The sequence below is a fragment of the Panthera pardus genome, unplaced genomic scaffold, assembly GCF_024362965.1.
Source record: "Panthera pardus isolate Hobbes unplaced genomic scaffold, ASM2436296v1 HiC_scaffold_3, whole genome shotgun sequence".
NCBI classification, from domain to species: Eukaryota; Metazoa; Chordata; class Mammalia; order Carnivora; family Felidae; genus Panthera; species Panthera pardus.
The window spans coordinates 35979543-36000488 of NW_026526876.1; the positions used below are offsets into that span (position 1 = coordinate 35979543).

At 44.0% G+C, this 20946-nt stretch overlaps 2 protein-coding genes and 2 non-coding genes across 4 annotated transcripts; all 4 read left to right on the top strand.

The window, feature by feature from the left end:
- The first annotated feature begins 41 nt into the window (after positions 1-41).
- On the top strand, positions 42-5957 carry RPL23 (ribosomal protein L23). The gene is made up of 5 exons (XM_019415985.2): positions 42-153; positions 735-818; positions 1155-1283; positions 5611-5724; positions 5825-5957. The coding sequence occupies exons 1-5, from the start codon at positions 141-143 to the stop codon at positions 5905-5907; spliced, it is 423 nt and encodes a 140-aa protein (XP_019271530.1). The 5' UTR covers positions 42-140; the 3' UTR covers positions 5908-5957.
- On the top strand, positions 854-988 carry LOC128774365 (small nucleolar RNA SNORA21). The gene has a single exon (XR_008418943.1). It is a non-coding gene; the product is annotated as a small nucleolar RNA SNORA21 (small nucleolar RNA).
- A 2479-nt stretch (positions 5958-8436) lies between the features above and the next one.
- CUNH17orf98 (chromosome unknown C17orf98 homolog) lies at positions 8437-12204 on the top strand. Its single transcript, XM_019415984.2, has 3 exons — positions 8437-9040; positions 10953-11052; positions 11948-12204. Exons 1-3 carry the CDS (start codon positions 8834-8836, stop codon positions 12103-12105), a joined length of 465 nt encoding a protein of 154 aa, XP_019271529.1. The 5' UTR covers positions 8437-8833; the 3' UTR covers positions 12106-12204.
- A 731-nt stretch (positions 12205-12935) lies between these two features.
- Positions 12936-13007, top strand: TRNAC-GCA (transfer RNA cysteine (anticodon GCA)). The gene has a single exon. It is a non-coding gene; the product is annotated as a tRNA-Cys (tRNA).
- Positions 13008-20946: the final 7939 nt, after the last annotated feature.

Genomic DNA, 20946 nt, shown 5'->3' on the forward strand with positions numbered 1-20946 from the left:
AAAACTGCGCCCTGAAGCGGTGGAGGGAAGAGGCGGATTGAGCAGGCTCCGGGACACGTGACGGGATTGGGCGGGGCATCAAAGTTCATCTCCCAGCGTCCTTTGCACTCACTCCTTTTCCGACTCCTTGTTGAGCAAAGATGTCGAAGCGAGGTGAGTATCTGGGAGATCCTTCGCCATCTGTCGCGAGGTGGCTGCTGGTCGCGCCCGGAGCGGTGCCCACGGGCAGCTGTGGCGCTTTGCGCTCCTCCCGGGCGGAGAGGGAGAGGAGGGCCGCGAGAGAGCGCTGGAAGGGCTGCCGAAAGCGGCTGGGGGGGCCTGGCGGGTTGAGTTGGCCGGATCCGGACGGGACCCCAGACCGAACCTCGCGGGGTCGCTCTGCGCCTAGAGCTCCAGTAATGGAATTGAAGTGGGGCTGGCTTAGGCCCCATGCTGGGCGACTTGTGCGGGCTCCCGCCTTGCGAGAAGAGCTACGTGGTGCAAAAGCTGGAGCGAAGGTTGGGTGGTTCAGGCCCCTTACTCTCCACGTAAAGGCGGTAATAGTGTGGAATTGGCTGTTCGCCATGAGAACGGGGTGGCACATGGGGAGGGGTAGGTGGAATCCCAGAGAGAGGGAATTTAGTCTGCCGTTTCCCAAAGCACGTGCGAATGAATTTATACCTTACGAGTGTGAGGGCAACTCCGAACCATGACTTAGACAGCGACCCCATTCCTGTGTTCCTTCCTACCCGCAGGACGTGGTGGGTCCTCCGGTGCGAAATTCCGGATTTCCCTGGGTCTTCCGGTCGGAGCCGTGATCAACTGTGCTGACAACACGGGTGAGACCTTCAGCTGCACCCTGCCAACCCCCCCCCCCCTTTTAAAAGCACTCGTTGGGCCTTGACTAATGACCCACTGAGCCGTCAAGAAAGGGCAGAGGAAAAACACTGCTTTTGGGTGAAGCAGCAGCATGCTGTGTTGTTTTGCTTCAATCGGTGGTGTGACAAGGTATTCCACCTTGGTCAGGTGGGGGGGGGGGGCGACTAACTCTTTGGGAGTAAGAGGGGAGGGAGAGGCTCTGGAAGTGGTGGGGTGGGGTGGGGGGAAATGTTACACTGGGAGAACTGCTTAATAAGCTCTCCAAAAAAGTCAGGTTTGTTTACATTCTTTTATAGGAGCCAAAAATCTGTATATCATCTCTGTGAAGGGGATCAAAGGAAGATTGAATAGACTTCCTGCTGCTGGCGTGGGTGACATGGTGATGGCCACAGTGAAGAAAGGCAAACCAGAGCTCAGAAAGAAGGGTGAGTGGAGGTCCTGAATCCTGCTGTTGCTTGGTGGACAGGTGCCCTTTACTAGAAAATGGAACAGTTACTCTGCCATTTTCAAGGCTTCTTAAAAGCTTGATTTTTTTTGAGAGGAAGTCTGAGCTATTTATCTGCAATTGAAGGTCTTCTCTTGGCTGTGTTAGAGACTATTCTCTTCCCTATCTGGTTTTGTTGTATCTGTTGCTTTTTTTTTTTTTTTAATTGTTTTAAATAATCTCTGCCCAGCCTGGGGCTTGAAGTCATTACCCTGAGATCAAGAGTGACATGCGCTAGTTGACTGAGCCAGCCGTGCACCCCATTGTTACATTTGTCCTTGTCCCCTTACGCCCTAAGTGTATTTGCCACACTGAAGTCAGGGCCCATCTTTTAAAAATGTAAGTCTGGGGTGCCTGGGTGGCTCAGTCAGTTAAGTGGCAGACTTCAGCTCAGGTCATGATCTCACGGTCTCTGGGTTGAGCCCAGCGTCGGGCTCTGTGTTGAGAGCCTGGAGCCTGCTTCAGATTTTGTGTCTCCCTCTCTCTCTGCCGCTCCCCTGCTTTCTCTCTCCCTGCCAGGAACTGCATAAATATTTGAAAAAACAAAAAAAGATTAAAGTGTAAGTCTTGGGGCACCTGGCTGGCTTAAATGTAAACCTTGGCTTGTCATTTCCCTACTTAAGTTCTTTCTTGGTTCCCAATACAAGCTGCGAGGAAGTACATACTTACCCTGCCATTTCCCCGCGTTCAGTGGATAGTTATAAACCACATCAGGTACCTATACCTGTAGAAACAAAAGCACTGTCCTTGTAGAACTTATTCCTTCTTCATGGTGCCTTCTCCAGCTCTATTGCTTTCAGGTCTTGATTTCTCCCTCCACCTTCCTTGGTGCTTCAGATCCTTTGTACTTTGTGCCTCCTGCCTGGAATACTCAAATGCAGTCATCTTTAGCTCACTTCCTTGTTAACACATCTCCCCATCCACCCCCCATCCTCCAGTAACCTAAATCCAAGTGGTATTTTTTGTGTAGCATTAGAGTTGTTTCTTCTACTTAAGTTCAGAAGAGCAGGCAACTGTCTGGTTCATTGCTGGTTTCTCAGCTGCAAATGAATATGGTGGTGTTTATATATGTGTGTGTGTGTGTGTGTGTGTGTATAATTTAAAAACTTTCTTTTAGTATTTATTTATTTTGGGGAGACACAGTGCAAGCAGGGGAGGGAGGGGCAGAGAGAGAGACAGAATCTGAAGCAGGCTCCAGGCTCTGAGCTGTCAGCACAGAGCCCAACGCGGGGCTCGAACCCACGAAGTAGGGGATCATGACTTGGGCTGAAGTCAGACGCTTAACTGACTGAGCCACCTAGGCGCCCCAGTTTTTAAGTAATCTCTGCACCCAGCATGGGGCTTGAAGTCAGGATCCCAAGATCAAGAGTCACATGCCCTACCAACTGAGCCAGCCAGATGCCCCAGTAAATGTGGGCGTTGTTTGTTTTTTTGTTTTTTGATAGGCATTTAGAGTTGACCAGGTGTCAGGCAAGTTTCCTTTCCTGGAACTACTGATTTGAAAGGGAAGAATGAAAACTTGCATAAAGTGGTTGTGAGATTCAGGTAAAGCGTGTAGAGCATTTGGCCTGGGACACCTAGCACTTTGTAAGTACAGAATAACATAGTCTTCGTGTTTTAAGGCAGGTTCTTTTTATAGAGGAGATTAACTCGGCATTGTGACTTGTCAAAAGTTTGTCATGGTTGCTTCTAAATCTCTTCTGGTAGACACTAAAACGGGGAGCTGGTCATTGCTTAATCCCCACTAGGTGTAGGAGTTGGTCGAGGGGAGAAGGTTTTGGAGCATTTCTGACTTGTAATGTCTTGTCTGGTTTTATAGCTTCTGATACTCAGTGAACTTCAGCTCTTGGAACTTTCCTCCTGTACCTGTTGAGTCTGTCTGCCCTGGAATGTTTTCCTCTTCCTGAGGAGTCTGAGCTATCACTTGAATATACAGTACAAATATGATGGGTCTTGGCCACATACTGCAGTTACTCCTGGTAAACCTGCATAAACACACATCTCTACCGCTTGGTTTTTTTAGCCTCTGGGTAAAAAATCTTGATTCTCCTTTAATACCACTTGAGGGTTTGGTAGGCAAGGAGTACCAAGCATTGTGGTTAAACATCGATTAATCAGTGTGTAAACTGAGATCTACATGTGACTGGACAGGCTTTCCTCTTAGAACACTTGCTGGGTCTGATCTGTGGCCTGGAAAGCTGTCAGAGAAGGGCAGAGCAACCCGCTTGTCACCGTTGGTGAGATGGCAGCAGTACATGTTGTTGGTCTCCATCTGATTATTGTGGGACAGACCAGAGAACGCTTCATGGTTTTAAAAACAGTTGTGAAAAAAAAAAAAAAAAACAAAAAATTAAAAAAAAAAAAAAGAAAAAACAGTTGTGAATTTCCAACTCTATCAATGTCTTACTTTGTTCTGGTTTCTGCTAAATGAATACATCCCCTCACGTTAGGCTTCCATATAGCAGAAACTTGAAATGCAGGCAGTGGAAAGGGGCAGTTTTGGAAGTCCAAAGTCTTGGATTTGTGTGGCCTTGTTCATCTGCTAGATTGGTCATTTGTGAGAATTTAAATGGTTATGAGTAGGGGTGCCTGACTGGCTCTGGGTAGAGCATACAACTCTTGATCTTGGGGTCATGAGTTCAAGCCCCATGTTGGGCATAGAGTTTACTTTTAAAAAAATGGTTTTGAGTAGATAAGGGCTCAGCAGGAGGCTCTTAGTAAATACTAGTTAACCCTCAACGTGTATTTCATTGTTAAAAACTTGGTCAGAGTCTATGTATAGAGAGAGTATTTGCCTCAAGGATAGCCAGGATCCCTGTCCTATAAAAAATCCTGTATTTGCAGTGTCTGACCTTGAATATGGCAATGTAACTCTTATCTCTATTTTCCAAGAGGAAAACTTGAACGTCAGATTATTAAGTAACTTGTTCAGTGACTGTCAAGGTTTGCATGCAGGTTGTGTCTGACTTTAGTTCTTTCAAGTGCAGTAGATGAAGATCTGGGAAAGTGTTCACTTTATGTGCAGGTAAGTTTTTAGAAGTTACTTAAGACCCTGGAAAACAGTTCCTCAAAAAGTTAGACCCAGTTAATTACATAGGCAATAGAAGTTAAATTAAAATTGCCCAACTTTAGACTTCCAAGAGATGATCACTGTTAATATTTTGCCGTATATCCTTTTTTCTTGACTTCCGTGCAAAAAATTTCTTGTTTAAATGGGACCATGACCTTCCCATTAACCCATTCTTCTTGCTTCACAGATGATTGTACTACATATGAAAAATTACAGATAGACCTAATCATTTTTAAATGATTGTGTTTTTGCCATGAGATAGATGGGTTAATTCCAAGTTTTTGCTCTATTAACATACGTATGTGCCCAGCAGTTAGGCATTTGAGATAAAGTAGAGTGTGTGGTCACGATCCGGACGTACTCAGGGAGTTCAAGGAGTGTGTGTACACGTATGCACGCTAGAAGTTGCAGGGATTCTTTGGCTAAATTCATGTGTAAATGAACTGATATTTACATAATCTAACATGGTACATATTCAGTTCCAACATAATCTTGGGGGGCAGTAATTTTTACATCTAGGTGTGTATTTTCTTAGAAGTTTTGATCTATACTGGGGTGGAACATTGCCTAATGAGTTAATAGCTTGGCCTCTCTACTTTTTCAGGGTTTTTTTTGTTTGTTTTTTAACATTTATTCATTTTTGAGAGACAGAGCATGAGCAGGGAAGGGGCAGAGAGAGAGGGAGATACAGAATCTGAAGCAGGTTCCAGGCTCTGAGCTGTCAGCACAGAGCCCGACGCGGGGCTCGAACTCACGAACTGCGAGATCATGCCTGATTCGAAGTCGGGCACTCAACCGACTGAGCCACCCAGGCACCCCTCTACTTTTTCAGTTCTAAAGGGGGTCCCATTTTGTGATACTAGGATCTTAACAGTCCCCACCTGTTGGGTGAAAGCATAGAAGGTGCTTAGCAAGTTTCCTGCTGGTATGTTGCTAATTGTTCTCCTGAAAGAAGGTCCAAATTTACACTTGAAGGAAATGTAGGCAGTTTTGACTTGGAGTAAGGTCTTTCCGTAAGGGGCGATTGGTGTTTGATAAGGGGTTTGTCTCTCAGACTTGCTTTTAGGGAATGAAAAGCTAATGGCGAGTATGCATTCTGTCCAAATGGAAATGTTGGAGAACTGGGTGGGATGTAAACTGCTTTCTTGTGGTGGCACTGGGACAGGTTAAATGACTGCTACCCTTTTTTCCCTTTTAGTACATCCAGCAGTGGTAATTCGACAACGAAAGTCATACCGGAGAAAAGATGGAGTGTTCCTCTATTTTGAAGATAATGCGGGGGTCATAGTAAATAATAAAGGTGAAATGAAAGGTAAGAAAGTATCCACGTTGTTCCCTAGGTCTTTGAGATGGGATGATTTAACCTTGGGTCTGTCTAATCTTACCTGTCACCACATTCTTTTTTTATGCAGGTTCTGCTATCACTGGACCTGTTGCAAAGGAGTGTGCAGACTTGTGGCCCAGGATTGCATCCAATGCTGGCAGCATCGCATGATTATTTGCTTTATCTGTTTTAAAAAAGAAGTAAAAGTTATGTGCTCCCAGTGTTTGCCTTCTTGTTCTCTTGTACCACGTTACTCTTCTTGACACCATCTAGCCCTTGCCTCCTTTTGTAAAATGAAATTACTTAGTGCAAACTTTCTGGGGATGTGTGTGAAACAAAGATAAACAGTGCTTGCACTTTTCAACTCTATAGACACTTACGGACTTTCCAATTTCTTCTGTAAAAACTTAGTTATTTGGGTTTGGAGTCCTTGAATCGCAGATAGTAGGTACTGTTTGATAGGAGGTTACCCCAGGTAACTGCCTTGCAATTCATTTGAGATAATGTAGAGTGAATGGTCAGATCCTAGACACACATGGAGGTCCAGGAGCGACGTGAGGAAGGACCAGATACAGGTGTATAGATGCATATTTGTGCAGTTCTGGGTTTTGGGTAAACTGGCACATAAATGACTTTATTTGTAAAATCTAACATGTATGTAACTGCCATTGGGTTTGCTTTTATGAACGGTGATTAAATCATTTTAAATTACCAGGTTTTTTGCTATCAAAACATTTTGACAGGATGGCTGTATAATGTACCTGCTAAACCTTAGTTCGAGGATAAAAGGTGATGGGGGCACCTGGGTGGCACAGCCAGGTCACAAGCTCACACAGTGCCTGAGTTGGAGGCCCAGATTGCAGAGCCTGCTTGGGATTCTCTCTGTCCCTTCCCCACTCTAAACTTAAAAAAAAAAAACTTCAAAACCTTAAAAGAAAAAATAAAGGTGATGGGATGATACCAGCATAGTGGGTGTAAACCTTGGCAAATTCTACTTGAAGGAACTGGACATTGGCTTTTGTTTTTGTTTTTAAGAGAGAATCTAAAGCAGGCTCCACGTTGAGTGTGGAGCCCTACACTGGACTCAATCTCACAACCATGGCATCATGACCTGAGCTAAAACAGAGTTGGATATTCAACCAACTGAGCCACCCATGTGCCCCTGTAAGTTTTCTTTCTAAACCATGAGAAGATTTATGTGATGTTTCAAGGACTGAGGAAAAATGACCTTTTGGCAGGTTTGGGTCAATAGTGTGGCCTAAAGATGTTGGAATAGGCTTTTTAGATTGAGCTTTGTGTTCATGCATCTTCAGATTAACAGTATTCTGGAAATACCCAGCCTTAAGTGTTCTCTTGTAAGGCTAGAGATGAGAGGATGTAAGGACCCCAGCACATACTCAGTAAGATTACCCTTTTGTCCTTCAAGATTCTGCATGGAATGTATTAAAGTAGTGGTCCTCAACCTGAGGAGTTAAAAAGACATGTACAGGCAATATCACAGGCCAGTTAAGTCAGATTATGGAGGTAGGACCCAGACCTCAGTACCTTTTAAAGATTCCCCAGGAGATTCCAAGGTGCAGTAGCCAAGATTGAGATCTGGTGCTGTCTAGACTGAGCCTATCTTGTTTGAGAAATATGTTCAGAAGTCTAAAACAGACCTGTCTTCCTCCTGCCCCCTATCCTCCAGCCTGGTGAGATTGAAGTCTTTGATGTGACATGAGATGTAAAATTAATCCTTTTCATCCTGTTGTGTGAACTCTACATGTGAAATTTCTCACCTTCAAATAGGAGTGAGGCCTGGGTCTCTTCCCTTCCTTGTCTTAGGTCTTACATGTTCTGCCTGGGTCCATTTCAAGTTGTAACAGAGTAGACTCAAACTATAGACCTTAACCTATAGTTTCAGGTTTCTAGGAACTTGCCTTTCATGGTATAGAAACCTTAGGTATGCTGAGTATTGCCAGAATTAGTGGTTTTCTGCGTATAGATAACAAGCAACCTTTTCTAATACACATGCCTTCATATAGTGACTATAAAAGACTTCTGATCCTGTTGTCTCGTGTAGGATAATAGCATCTCAGAGTTGGGTGTGAGGAGTAGTTTGATGGTTAAACCATCTGTGCAAGGGCTTCTTCAAGGGGAATAGTTGAAGAAGGAAGTAAAAATCACCTGTAGTCACAACAACTAGAGGAAATCATTGTTTATGGTTTGCTATATCCTGTCACATATACAAAAAAAATTAGCCAGGGGATAATGTGTCAACCTGCTGGTTTCTTGTGGTTTTGTTTGTTTGTTTGTTTTGTTTTGTTTTGTTTAAGCTGGAGGAGGAATACTAGCTGATGGAAATAATTGGGTTGGGTGGGGAGAAGTGCTTTAAGAGGACTTCCTGGAAGTCAGGAGACTTGAATTCTGGCTCTGGATCCACCACTAAGTGGGTTTAGGGAATATCCCAATGTTTCTTTTTTTTTTTCTTTTTTTTTTTTTCTTTTTTTTTATTTAACGTTTATTTATTTTTGAGACAGAGAGACAGAGCATGAATGGGGGAGGGTCAGAGAGAGGGAGACACAGAATCTGAAACAGGCTCCGGGCTCTGAGCTGTCAGCACAGGGGCCCGATGCGGGGCTCGAACTCACGGACCGCGAGATCGTGACCTGAGCCGAAGTCGGCGCTCAACCGACTGAGCCACCCAGGCGCCCCTATCCCAATGTTTCTTGAGCTTCAATTCCCACTTGTGTAAAATGAGAGTCGGAAGTAGATGCTATCTGGACTTTCTGATCATTCTGGGTACAAACAAGTTTCCCAAGGAGACGGAGTTTGGGAAATGTATATAGGGGGGCAGGGCCCAGTTGCGTTCACACTGCCCACGTTCTGTAATCCCCCTCTTCAATCTCCAACTCCTCTTGCGTGGTCTCCTGTTGGTCATCCTGCACCTCACGGCCACGCAAGCAACTTCCCTCACAGCCCTAGGAGCCTACCCTATTAGATGGGGCCATAGGGTTTGTGTCGCAGGAGTCTTTGACACGTCACAATGCGCAGGGGAGCCCCTACCTAGGGCCCTCGATTCCCACCAGAAAGGCCCTCGGAGGCTGTAGTGGTTGGGATGTCGCGCGTGTGCGAGTGTCCTCTGCGGCTGGAAAAGGGCTTCATCTTGGATGGTGTGGCCGTGAGCACCATGGCCCGCACCTATGAGCGCCTGAGGCCCAAGGTCTGGTCGGCGATTCCGCCCTACAACGCTCAGCAGGACTACCACGCCCGCCGATACTTCCGGAGCCGCGTGGTTCCGCCAGTGCTGCGCCGGACTGAACAGGTTATTTATAAGAGTGCCCCGGACGATCCCACTGTCTGCCCCCACAGAGCTCGACCCTGTGGCGGGGCGTTTTACCCCTCGGGCGGGCCCTCCCACCCCCTCGGTTTTCTTACTGAACCCCCGGAACTGGCGCAGGCGAATGACAGGTATTGAGTTCACTGGGCTCACAAAATCACTTTCCATCCCTGAATTTGAGAATGTTCCCATTTTGGGTTTCTGCAAGCCTTAGCGAACGGGCCTGGAACCTGGCCTCTCCCAAACAGATGGGTGTCATTGTCCCTTTTGACGTCATGGACCCGACCTTGGGGTGATCTCGCACCACAGATTCTCTAAGCGCGCGAAAATCCTTGTGACCTCAGCGAACACCTGCCAGGCGGGGCGCCTTCCATCGGTGACGTCATAGTTGCCGAGGAGCCCCCTCGATGGGACTTTCTGTGAGCAGGCAGGAAGGAAGCTTCCCGAACCTCTGCTACCTCACTCTCCCCAGCCCTTTCCCCTCGTGGATGTTGCCCCTTCTCAGCAGAGTCCTACCCGGGATCAAAGATCCTGACGCTATTTGCTGATGGCTTCAACACCTTTGCCTCCAATATTTCTGTCTCCATATTTCACAGTGGTATGGGTAGGGGAGAGGAGGGCTTAGCGGGGGTTATTCTGGGAACAAATCTTGGGTTTTTTGTGTGTGATCTCAGTGTTTGTGTCTGCGTGTATATCGCATGCATATGGACACATCTGTATGTGGCATGCTTGAGGGTGTACGTGTAATTACTCATGTAATTTTTATGACAGAACCAGAGTCTAGGAGGAAAAAGGAGAAAAACTTGAGTATTTAAAAGCTTGAAAATAATATGGTGTGCACACTTTTTAAATTTTCCATTTGTAAGTATTTAACCATCACAACTATTTGTAGTAGGTATTACTTCATTTGCATAGAGATAATGGGGGTTTGGGGCTCCTGGGTGGCTCAGTGGGTTAAGCCTCTGACTTTGGCTCAGGCTCAGGTCATGATCTCACAGTTCGTGGGTTCAAGCCCCACTTTGGGCTTTGTGCTGACAGCTTAGAGCCTGGAGCCTGCTTCAGATTCTGTTTACCTCTCTCTCTGCCCCTCCCCTGCTCGCATGTGCTCTCTCTCTCCCTCTCCCTCTCTCTCAGAAATAAACATTTAAAAAAAAAGATAATGGGGATTTTTGTTTATTTTTTTGTTTTGTTTTTAAGTAAACCCTGCCCCCAATGTGGGGCTTGAACTTACACACCCAACATCAAGAATGGCATGCTCTACAGACTGAGCCAGCCAGGCTTCCCCAAATAATGTATGTTTGTTTGTTTGTTTGTTTATATTTTGAGAGAGAAGTGTGCAAGTGAGCGAGGGGCAGAGAGAGAGAGGGAGTGGGGCTCACAGAAGTGGGGCTCACCCGAAGCAGAGCTCGAGCTCACCCAATGTGGGACTTGAACTCACAAACCGTGAGATCATGACCTGAGCCAAAATCAGATGCTTAATGACTAAGCCACCAAGTTGCCCCAATAATGCATATTTTTAAAGTAAATTAAGTAACTTTTACTATGCCAGGCCCTTTGTTGGAACTATCTCACTTAAATCTCTCAGCAACCCTCCTTAAAGCCAAGAGGAAATTGAAGTCCAGAAAAGCTGTGTCATTGGCCCAGGGTCACACAGCTTGTTAGTGGCAGAGCTGGACTGGAACCAGTCTGTCTGGCAACAGACAGCCCTTAACTGCCCAGCTATGCTGCCTCTCCCTGAGAGATAATAGGTCAATACGTATATTTATATTTAATCTGTCTGGCCCAGTTACCCCTGGCTGTGACCTCTTCTCTCTCCCCGAAATAAGCCCAAAGGGAGTTTGCGTGTGCACCTCTCAGCATGGTGGCTGACAGTCTTTGTTTTCTCCCTCACTTTCAGGATCTCGGGGGCACAGGCAGGGATGGCTGGATAGTGGATTATTTCCACATCTTCGGGCAAGGACAGAGATACCTGAACCGGAGAAACTGGGCAGGGGCAGGCAAGTGCCACCTGGCTTTCCAGCCTCACCATGGACCCACTTGGAAGAGTGATGTGCATTCCCCCAGTTCAGAGAGAGAAACCGGGCCACAGAGAGCCCTGTTTTCAGGGGAAGAGGCCCAAGGACTGCATCCTCCGGCTTTTCTTCTCATGCATGAGCAGATGGTGTCACTGTGCTCCTTATATTTAGTGATTGAGTGCCTACTGTATGTCAGATGCTTTCTGCCCTCACGCTATCCCTGTGCTACAGCCGGGGAAACGGAAGTTTAGGGTGGTAAAGTGATTGGCCAAGAAGGGCTTAGCTGGGATCAGAGTTCCACTCTTTCCAACTCTAAAACCCATGTTCCCCTCACTGCTCCCGGCCTGAGCAGGCTGTGTCCTGCTCCTTTTCCGAGCCCAACTTAGCAACAAGAAAGGAAGGGTTGAGAGCTGTTTTTCTGACAGTGTGAACCCTCCTCCCACCCAACCCCATCGCCCTTTCACCACACTCTAGTCACATGATCCTATGCACCATTTGGCCAAAGTGAGCTCATCCATTTTCTCCAGATGGGTCAGAAGCAAGGGTGAAATGTTTTCAGTCTTCCTGGGAGCAAGGCAAGTTCAGCCAAGCCCAGAATCTTCTGGCCCCTCCTGTGCTAGCACATACCATTCACGCTCCTCCTGTATACTACTCGTGGTATGTGGTTTGGTTTCTAGAAAGCTGTCTCCTTGACTTCATCAACCCTTGGCTTTTAATCAAGACCCTTGAGACACTCCAGGATTGAGGTTTTAGCTGGGACATGGGGAGCATGTTCTATACCAGCCTTGGGACGGCGGGGGCGGGGGGGGAAGCAAGCGGGGGGGTGGGGGCGGGGGATGGCTGAATGCAGGCTCAGGCTTCTCTCTGTGCCCCCAAGGGCATTCCCTCCAGCAGGTGACAGGGCATGATAACTACAATGCTGATCTGAAAATGATCAACGGGTTCAATGGTCGGTATGGCTATCGCAGGAACACCCCAGACCTCCGCCAGCGCCCATCGGTCTTTGGAGAGGTCACCCGATTCCCTCTCTTCTGACAGCATCTCTTCCCTTCCCACCCCTTGACCTGAATAGAAGACAGATGTTTAGACGATCTCTCAATTCTATTTTTATATAAACAGTGATGTTATTGTGCCTCCAAGTGTGCTGTTTCTTTCCCAAGTTTGGGACCGGGGCCAGCTAGTTTCTTCACCTTCTGCTTCTCTAGCCTTTGGAGAGGAAGTGGGAGGAGAGAGGCCATCCTCAGGCCTGTGCCCTTACGCTCCATGCCCACGAGTGCCAGGCTTGAAAGGAGGCCTCAGTTCTCCCCCGCCCATGTAAGAAGAAACTGCACTGCTCACCGAGCCCTCCACAAAGCTCTGCCCCAGGCAGCAGCAGGGCCCTGGGTTAGACACTGGCTACCGATTTTCCATCAAGAACTGAGCCAAAAGGGATTCGGCCAAAGGGATTGTCATTGGTTGCCCTGAGAAGGGTTTCCTGATTTTCCTGAGAGTCATCCCATCCAAAATAACTGACATCTTCCTTCTCCTTTCTACCCTCAGTCCATCAAGAGTCAGGGCATGAACAAGGGGATATCTGGGGGTGTTTTTTAGCCTCTGGATTCTGATCTAGTAATTCTGACACAGTGCTTGTGGGCACTTTCTCTGCTGGTGCTCTATCAGTTTCCTTTTCAGCTAGTTTCCAGGATGTCATTTTTCAAGTGTCCCCACCCAGTTTACTGGTGACCAAGAGAAAAGCCACAGCAGATGATGGATACAAAAGAAGGTGGAGCTTTAGAACACAAAGCCTGCCAGAGCTCTGGTGTGGGTGGAACCTGGTGGTATTGAGTCACCTTAAGTGGACAAGGAAGAGAAGAATAATAGGTCATGGGGGTATAGCTCAGGGGTAGAGCATTTGACTGCAGATCAAGAGGTCCCCGGTTCAAATCCGGGTGCCCCCTTCCTCCTCCCTTTTGTAATTCCATTAAATGGAAGTCAGTAAGGGCACCATACCTCTTAACTCCCAGCCAGAGTGTCTAGAGAGGACAAAGAATTGTCAATGCATTCTTTAATTGGAACACTACTAATCTCCCCAGATTCCAAAGGATACTTAGCTGAGACCCCTGGATGACCTTGTTGGGCTTCAATTAAGACAAAGTCCCCTGGGGCGCCTGGGTGGCTCAGTCGGTTAAGCGTCCACCTTCAGCTCAGGTCATGATCTCACACTCTGTGAGTTCGAGCCCTGCGTCAGGCTCTGAGCTGAGCCTGGAGCCTGCTTTGGCTCTCTATCCCTCCCCTGCTCATGCTCTCTCTCTATCTCAAAAGTAAATAAAAACATTAAAAAATAAAATAAAGACAAAGTCCCCTGAGGAAACTCTGAACCTAAAATTAGGTATGAGAGCTGTGAACACAAATGTAGCAATCTGAGGGATGAGAGTACAGGTAAAGAGGATCATACAACATGTGTTTTTGAGAGCTTAAGCCAGTGCATGTAAGGCAGCTGTGAATTAAAAGATGAAACAGGGCCCCTGCCATCAGGGAGTTTTATGTCTGCTGGAAGTTGACATATTTATACACAGCTGTCAGAGGAAGACATCAGGTTGTATCTCAAGGAAGAAACATCTTTTAAAAATACCTACCCACCTTTTCTAGACATAACTTCCAAGTGAAGCTTTCCTACAATTTGAGGGGATATTTCTGCCTAATCCGAAGAGTTTATTATGGACATGTTTCTGACACCACAATCCCTTCTAGATAGTTCAGGGCACCTTCCTCTTAGTAGTTTATTGTGCCAGTCAGAGTTCTTGGCATGGAATAGATACCCACTCTGGTCACTGAAAGGAGAAAAGGAGTCTACTAGAGGCAGGGGGGACTCATGGTGTTGATGGAAGTTTGGAGAACCTAACTCACAAAGCATTAACTATGAAGGGCAGCAGAGGAGGGAAATCCAGCTCTGGTCTCCTCTCTCAGGAAGTGTCCACTGCTGATGTCACCAATTCAGGGCACTTATCACCAAGTCATGGTATGGTTCCAGCTGGACCTGCATCTCCAGGAAACTTCCTCAAGCTTCAAGATGCCAAGTGCAGGGCGCCTGGGTGGCTCAGTCGGTTAGTCATCTGACTTTGGCTCAGGTCATGGTCCCAAGGTTTGTGGGTTTGAGCCCCGCGTCGGGCTCTGTGCTGACAGCTCAGAGCCTGGAGCCTGTTACGGATTCTGTGTCTCCCTCTCTCTCTTTCTGCCCCTCCCCTACTCACACTCTATCTATCAAAAGATTTGATTGGTTGAGTCATGTCTGACATGTGTGCAGTTTTCTGCCAGGAAGGGAAGGAGGTAGTGTTGCCTCATCAAGTTTGACAGTGCGAGATAGTCCCCCTGAATTGGAGCGGTGTTTGGTGCAAAAATGGATGTATCGCCACTTTCCCTTCCTTGAAGAAACAATTGTAAGGAAAGAGCGTGAAAATTCACTGGTTTATAGTTCTAGTGGTCAAGAATTTGCTCTCTCACACCCCTTGATTTCCCATTTGCTAAAGTTAGGTCAAAAACATTTTTTTTAATGTTTATTTTGAGAGAGAGAGCAAGAGCAGGGAGGGGGAGAGAGAGAGGGAGAGAGAAAATCCCAAGCAGGCTCTGCACTGTTAGTGATCTCAAGAACCGTGAAATCATGACCTGAGCTGAAATCAAGAGTCAGATGCTTATCCAACTGAGCCACTCAGGCGCCCCTGAAGAGGCATTTCATAAAGGAAGAGATGCAAATGGTGGATAAACCCATGAAAACGTATGCAACATCACGAGTCATCAGATAAATGCAAATCAAAATCATATTGTGACACCATACATGCATCAGAATGACTAAAATGAAAAAGGCTGGTAACATCAGACGCCAACTCTTACTTGGTGGGAATGTCAAATAGTATGCCATTTTGGGGAAAGATCTGGCAGTTGGTACAAAACTGAAATGTACTGACCTTCTGGCCCAGCAATTCCATTCCTAGAATTTTACTCGGGATAAATGAAAACACACTTACAAAAAGACCTATATAGGAATGTTCATAGAGACATTTTTCATAATAGGCAGAACTAAAAACAGACTAGGGTCCACCAATAGGAAGGTGATTTTTTTTAAATCTGTGGTTTATTCATACAAGGAAATACTACTCAACCATAACAAGGAATGAATTACTGATTCAAGATGGATGAATCTCACCAACATAATGCTGATAAAAAACCTTACAGAAAAGATTGTATGTTGTATTATTCCAGTTATATGAAATTCTAGAACAGACACAACTAATCTATGGTGAAAACAAATCAAAAGAGTGGTTGCCTCTTGGGTGGGGGTGGGAAAGAGATTAGCCAGGAAGGGGAATGAGGGGAATTTTACGGGGATGATGTTAATGTTCCATTTGTTTCTTTCTTTCTTTTTTTAAGTACACTCCATTCCCATCATGGGGCTTGAACTCATGACCCTGAGATTCTGAGTCACATGTTCTACCAAATGAGCCAGCCAGGCACCCCACTGTTCCATTTCTTGATTGGGGTTTGGGTTACACTGGTGTATGTACCTGTCAGACTTAGTGAATGGACACTTAAGATTTATACATTTCATTTTATGTCACTTTAACATGAAATGAAAAACACTGTAAACAAATATGAACTCTAGTTAATTATATGCATGCTGAAGTATTTAGGAGGAAGTGTATTTTCTGCAATTTATTTTGATTTTTTAATTATTTTGATATATATAAGTATATAAGTTATGTATATGTAATAATTAAATTAATATAATTATATTTTTATATTATTTGTATCTATAGGTTATGTATGTTTATATCATATATATAATTTTTGTATATAATATATTTATCATATATAATTATATATTTATATATTTTATTTAAATTTATATTTATACATTTATATTTTATTTAATATATCTTTATATAATATATTTATATATTTATATTTTATATTTTTAGTTTTTACACATTATATTTATACATTTATATTTTATTTAATATATTTTTATATAATATATATTTATATATTTATTTATATATTTATATTTTGTATTTTTATTTTTTACATATTAATTTATATTTATACATTTATATTTTATTTAATATATTTTTATATAATATATATTTATATATTTATTTATATATTTATATTTTTATTTTTTACACATTAATTCTAATTTATATTAACTATATAAATCAACACAATAAATTATATATATTAAAATATAAATATGTATTATATAGAGAGAGAAAGAAATGTGATCAATCCAGTATAGTAATATAGTAAAGTGTTCACTGTGTTCACTGTAGAACGTAGGTGGTGAGTTTATAGATGTTCCGTGTAAAAGTCGTTCACCTGTGTTGAATGTTTGAAATTTTTCATAATGAAATGTTGGGGACTGTTTTTAAAAAGGTGAACCAATATAAGTAAAAGTATTAAATAAATGTCATTGTTATATGAACATGACAAAAATCATGACCGTGGTACTTTTGAATGACTGAAGTAGGTGAGCAGAGCATTACTTCATTTAATACACACAGCAACCTTATGAGGTAGGTTAGGTACTAATAAAATCATTGTTTTGGTTATGGGGAAACTGAGGCTCAGAAAAGTTTCCCGACTTGCAATGTGGCATGCCAGCATCCCAGCCCAAGTGTGTTTTGACTCCAGAGCTCATTATGTTTTGCTGCTTGTGCAAAAATTTATTTCTCTGTGTTAATACATTACTTTGTACATTTCTCAATTGTAGCCTTTGTTATACTATAGTGATGTCAGGTGTTTCGATGTCTGTCACCTCCTCCACACCATGAGCCCCTTCAGGGCAGAAACAGTTTCCATCTTTGTAGCTTCCATACAAAAGTATAGTGCTAACTAGCCTATCATCATCTCTCCCTTAAGGTGCTGATGGATGAAGGAAGGAAGAAAAGAAAGAAATGCTTCCTAACTTCGATGATGTTTTGGCTAACTTACCCCCAAAGTTCCCTCTCCCACCACTTTCTGCAAAGATCTATGCTTAACCAGACCACTTGATCAGAGCCTATCTGTGTTCACCTTGGTCAACAGCTGTGGGGCTATTTATGATTACTTGACAGGGCTGGTTGCCACAAGCCCCAAAGAAGCAAAAGTTGGAGCATCTGTCTCTGGAATAGCTGAGGAGTAGCAAAGACCTGACTTTACCTCAGGAAGAGAATTTGTCAGTTTGCAGACTATGGCTATAATACAATTTGTCCAGTGTCTGACATCTATTGAATGGAGGGATGGATGGAAGGATGGATGGATGGATGGATGGATGGATGAATGATGAGTAGCTGGATGAAAAGGCAACACAAGTCAGCCACGGTGATTAATTTCTTGATCAGTGATGTCTTGCCTTTCCTTATTGGGGAAGCATCTCTGTATCACGATGTTTGTAAACAACCTTCACATTTCCTGGTTTCAGACAAGACTATATTTTTCCTTGAAAACTAACTTTATTCTAAAAACATTTTCAAATTTTAGTGTGCATCTGAATCACACGAAGAACCTGTTAGAATCCGGGGATTCGACCCTTTGGGAAGTCTGATTCAGTGATTCAGGGGTAGGGCCCAGGGTTCTGTAGGGTTGAATAAGACCTTCAGGGCAATCCATTATGGGTAGTCCCCAGGTCACAATTTGGAAAACACTGGTGAAAAGAAATTATTTCCTGCAATTTCAGTTCTCTCTCCCTCAGATATAGGGAGTCTTGTATTAAAATATTCTCCACCACAAAACTATGGCACCATTGGCTTTTAGAAGCATCCTTGTCCTAATCTCTCATGTCAATCAGATAGAGTCCTTGAAAAGAAGTTCTACAGATGTTAGTAACATGGTAGAATTGTTATCATCCACTGAGCATCTGCTATCTGCCAGACACTTTGTGAAATGCTTTACAAATGCTGTTTCATGTAATACAACAACTTTCACGGTAGGTGGTAGTATATTTATTATACAGATGGGGAAAAACCCTCAGAGAGGTTATATAACTTGTCCAAAGTCACAGTAACCTACATGGCATACAAAGTCATTGCTTTTTCAAATATACAGCCCCTTTTATTAGTGTGTAATTATTTAATTTCTTAATGTTCATTTATTCTTGAGGGAGAGAGAGCCAGAGTGAGAATGGGGTAGAGAGAGGGGGAGGGCAGAGAGAGAGGGAGACACAGAATTCGAAACAGGTTCCAGGCTCTGAGCTGTCAGCACAGAGCCCGACGCGGGGCTCAAACTCAGGAGCCATGAGATCATGACCTGAGCTGAAGTCAGACGCTTAACCGACTGAGCCACCCAGGCGCCCCTATTATTGTGTAATTATTAATAACATTAATGATTACTGTTATTTCTATGAGATCATACCCTAAAAAAATACGTTGGTCAACTTTGACTCCAGACATGAGCCTTTAAGGATTCAGCAATCCATTCACTCATTCATTTAACGACACTTAATTGAGCAACTATTGTGTGCCAGAATCTGTCCCAGGCATAAAGCACACAAAGATGACCTAAAGTCTCTAGTATTATGGAACTCACATGGATACAGACAAGTATACAGGCAATTTATAAAACAGTGTGATAAGTGCTATAATTCTAATTAATCTAAACATTGATATATCCTTCAATAAAAACAAAACAGCACTGTTTCTGGAACTGGACAAGCTGACTTTAAAAGTTCACTTGGAAGAATAAAAGTGTAAGAAGAGCCAGGACATTCCAGAGAAAGAGTATTGAGGGAGAAGTAGGCATACCAGTCATTAAAAAAAAGTTACAATAATGAGGACAGTTTGGTAATAGTATATGAATGGAGGGATTAACGAAATGGAATAGAGAATCCAGAAACAAACTCAGATACAAATGGGAATACACTATATAATAAAGGGATATTTCACACCAGTGGGGAAAATACAAGATTATTCTGTAAAGCGTTGAGGCAAATGTGTAGCCAACTGGAAAGACAATACACAAAAATAAATTCCAAAGGGATCCGAGACATAAATATTTAATATAAAATTATAAAGTTACTTGGAGGAGGGGCGCTTGGGTGGCTCAGCTGATTAAGCGTTGAACTCTTGATTTCAGCTCAGTTCATGATCTCACAGTTCATGATTTTTTTTTTAATTTTTTTTTTAACGTTTATTTATTTTGGGGACAGAGAGAGACAGAGCACGAACAGGGGAGGGGCAGAGAGAGAGGGAGACACAGAATCAGAAGCAGGCTCCAGGCTCTGAGCCATCAGCCCAGAGCCCAATGCGGGGCTCGAACTCACGAACCGCGAGATGGTGACCTGAGCTGAAGTTGGACGCTTAACCAACTGAGCCACCCAGGTGCCCCTCACAGTTCATGATTTTGAGCTCCACGTTGGGCTCTGCGCTGACAGTGAGCAACCTGCTTAGGATTCTCTCTCTGCCCCTCTCCTGCTTGCTCCTCTCTCTCTCAAAATAAATAAACTTAAAAAAGAAGGTACTTGAAGGAAACATGAGATAAAATAACTCTGATCGAGGAGGGTATAAGGATGGTGGGTGACTTTTTTATTGTATTGCCTTTTGCATCTTTTAAAATGTATTTATAATGCATTAGCTATTTAAAATATGTTAAGAGTGTTTGGCCAGAGAGATAAAAGTTTTCCTGCCAGAAAACAGTGAATAAGGGGTAGGAAGTCTTATGAGGCTGGAGAGGTTAAGAAGGGACAGATCATGAAGGGCCTAGATATGTTAAAAACATGGACTTTAGGGGCACCTGGAGGTCTCAGTCGGTTGAGTGTTCTGACTCTTGATTTCTGCTCAGGTCATGATCCCAGGGTCATGGAATTGAGCCCTGGCTGGACTCCACACTGAATGTGGAAACTGCTTAAGATTCTCTCTCCCTCTCTCTCTTCCATTTGCTTTCTCCCTCTAAAAACAAACAAACAAATATATGGACATTATAGTATGAAAAATGCCGAATTATAAAAGTTTTTTTTTTAATTTTTTTTTTAAATTTTTTTTTTCAACGTTTTTATTTATTTTTGGGACAGAGAGAGACAGAGCATGAACGGGGGAGGGGCAGAGAGAGAGGGAGACACAGAATCGGAAACAGGCTCCAGGCTCCGAGCCATCAGCCCAGAGCCTGACGCGGGGCTCGAACTCACGGACCGCGAGATCGTGACCTGGCTGAAGTCGGACGCTTAACCGACTGCGCCACCCAGGTGCCCCTAAAAGGTTTTAAAGCACGGGGATTGATACAGCGTTTTGCATTTTAGAGAGATCACTCAGTATAAAGTCATGCGTAGATCCGTAAGGGATAAAACTGAAAGAAGGGACATAAGAATTCTCCCAGAGGAAGGATGATGGTAGTCTGAACCAAGCTGGCGGTGAATGGTGATAGAGAGGTGGATAGATGTGAGAGATGTTTAGCAGTGAGGATCTTGTTGACTGATTGGATGCTGGAGGGGAGGGAGAGGTCTTGAATGATGCCAAGATAGAAGTGGTAATAATAAGTAATAATAAGGTAATAATAAGGGATAAAAGAGGTGGGTTGGGGAAATACGGATAGGTTAGATAATAAGTTCAGTTTATGTGCCTCCCAGATGTCCAACTGGAAATATCTAATAGCCAGGCTTAAAAACCTGGAGCTTGAAAGATAAATATGACTGGAGGTAATGAATTTGGGATCCATCAGTTTATAGATGGTAACTGAAGCCCTGTGAGTAGATGAGATAGATCACCCAGTGAGAGCATTTAGTGTGAAAAGACCCAAGACAGAACCTAAGAGGCAAGATGAAGTAGGAACAAAATGCTCCCTGAGAAGGGATTACAGAAGAAAACAACACTCTAGAGAGTGGTGCGGAGAAGTCAAGTGAAAAGTATTTTGATGAGAGTGTGATGAACCGCCCCG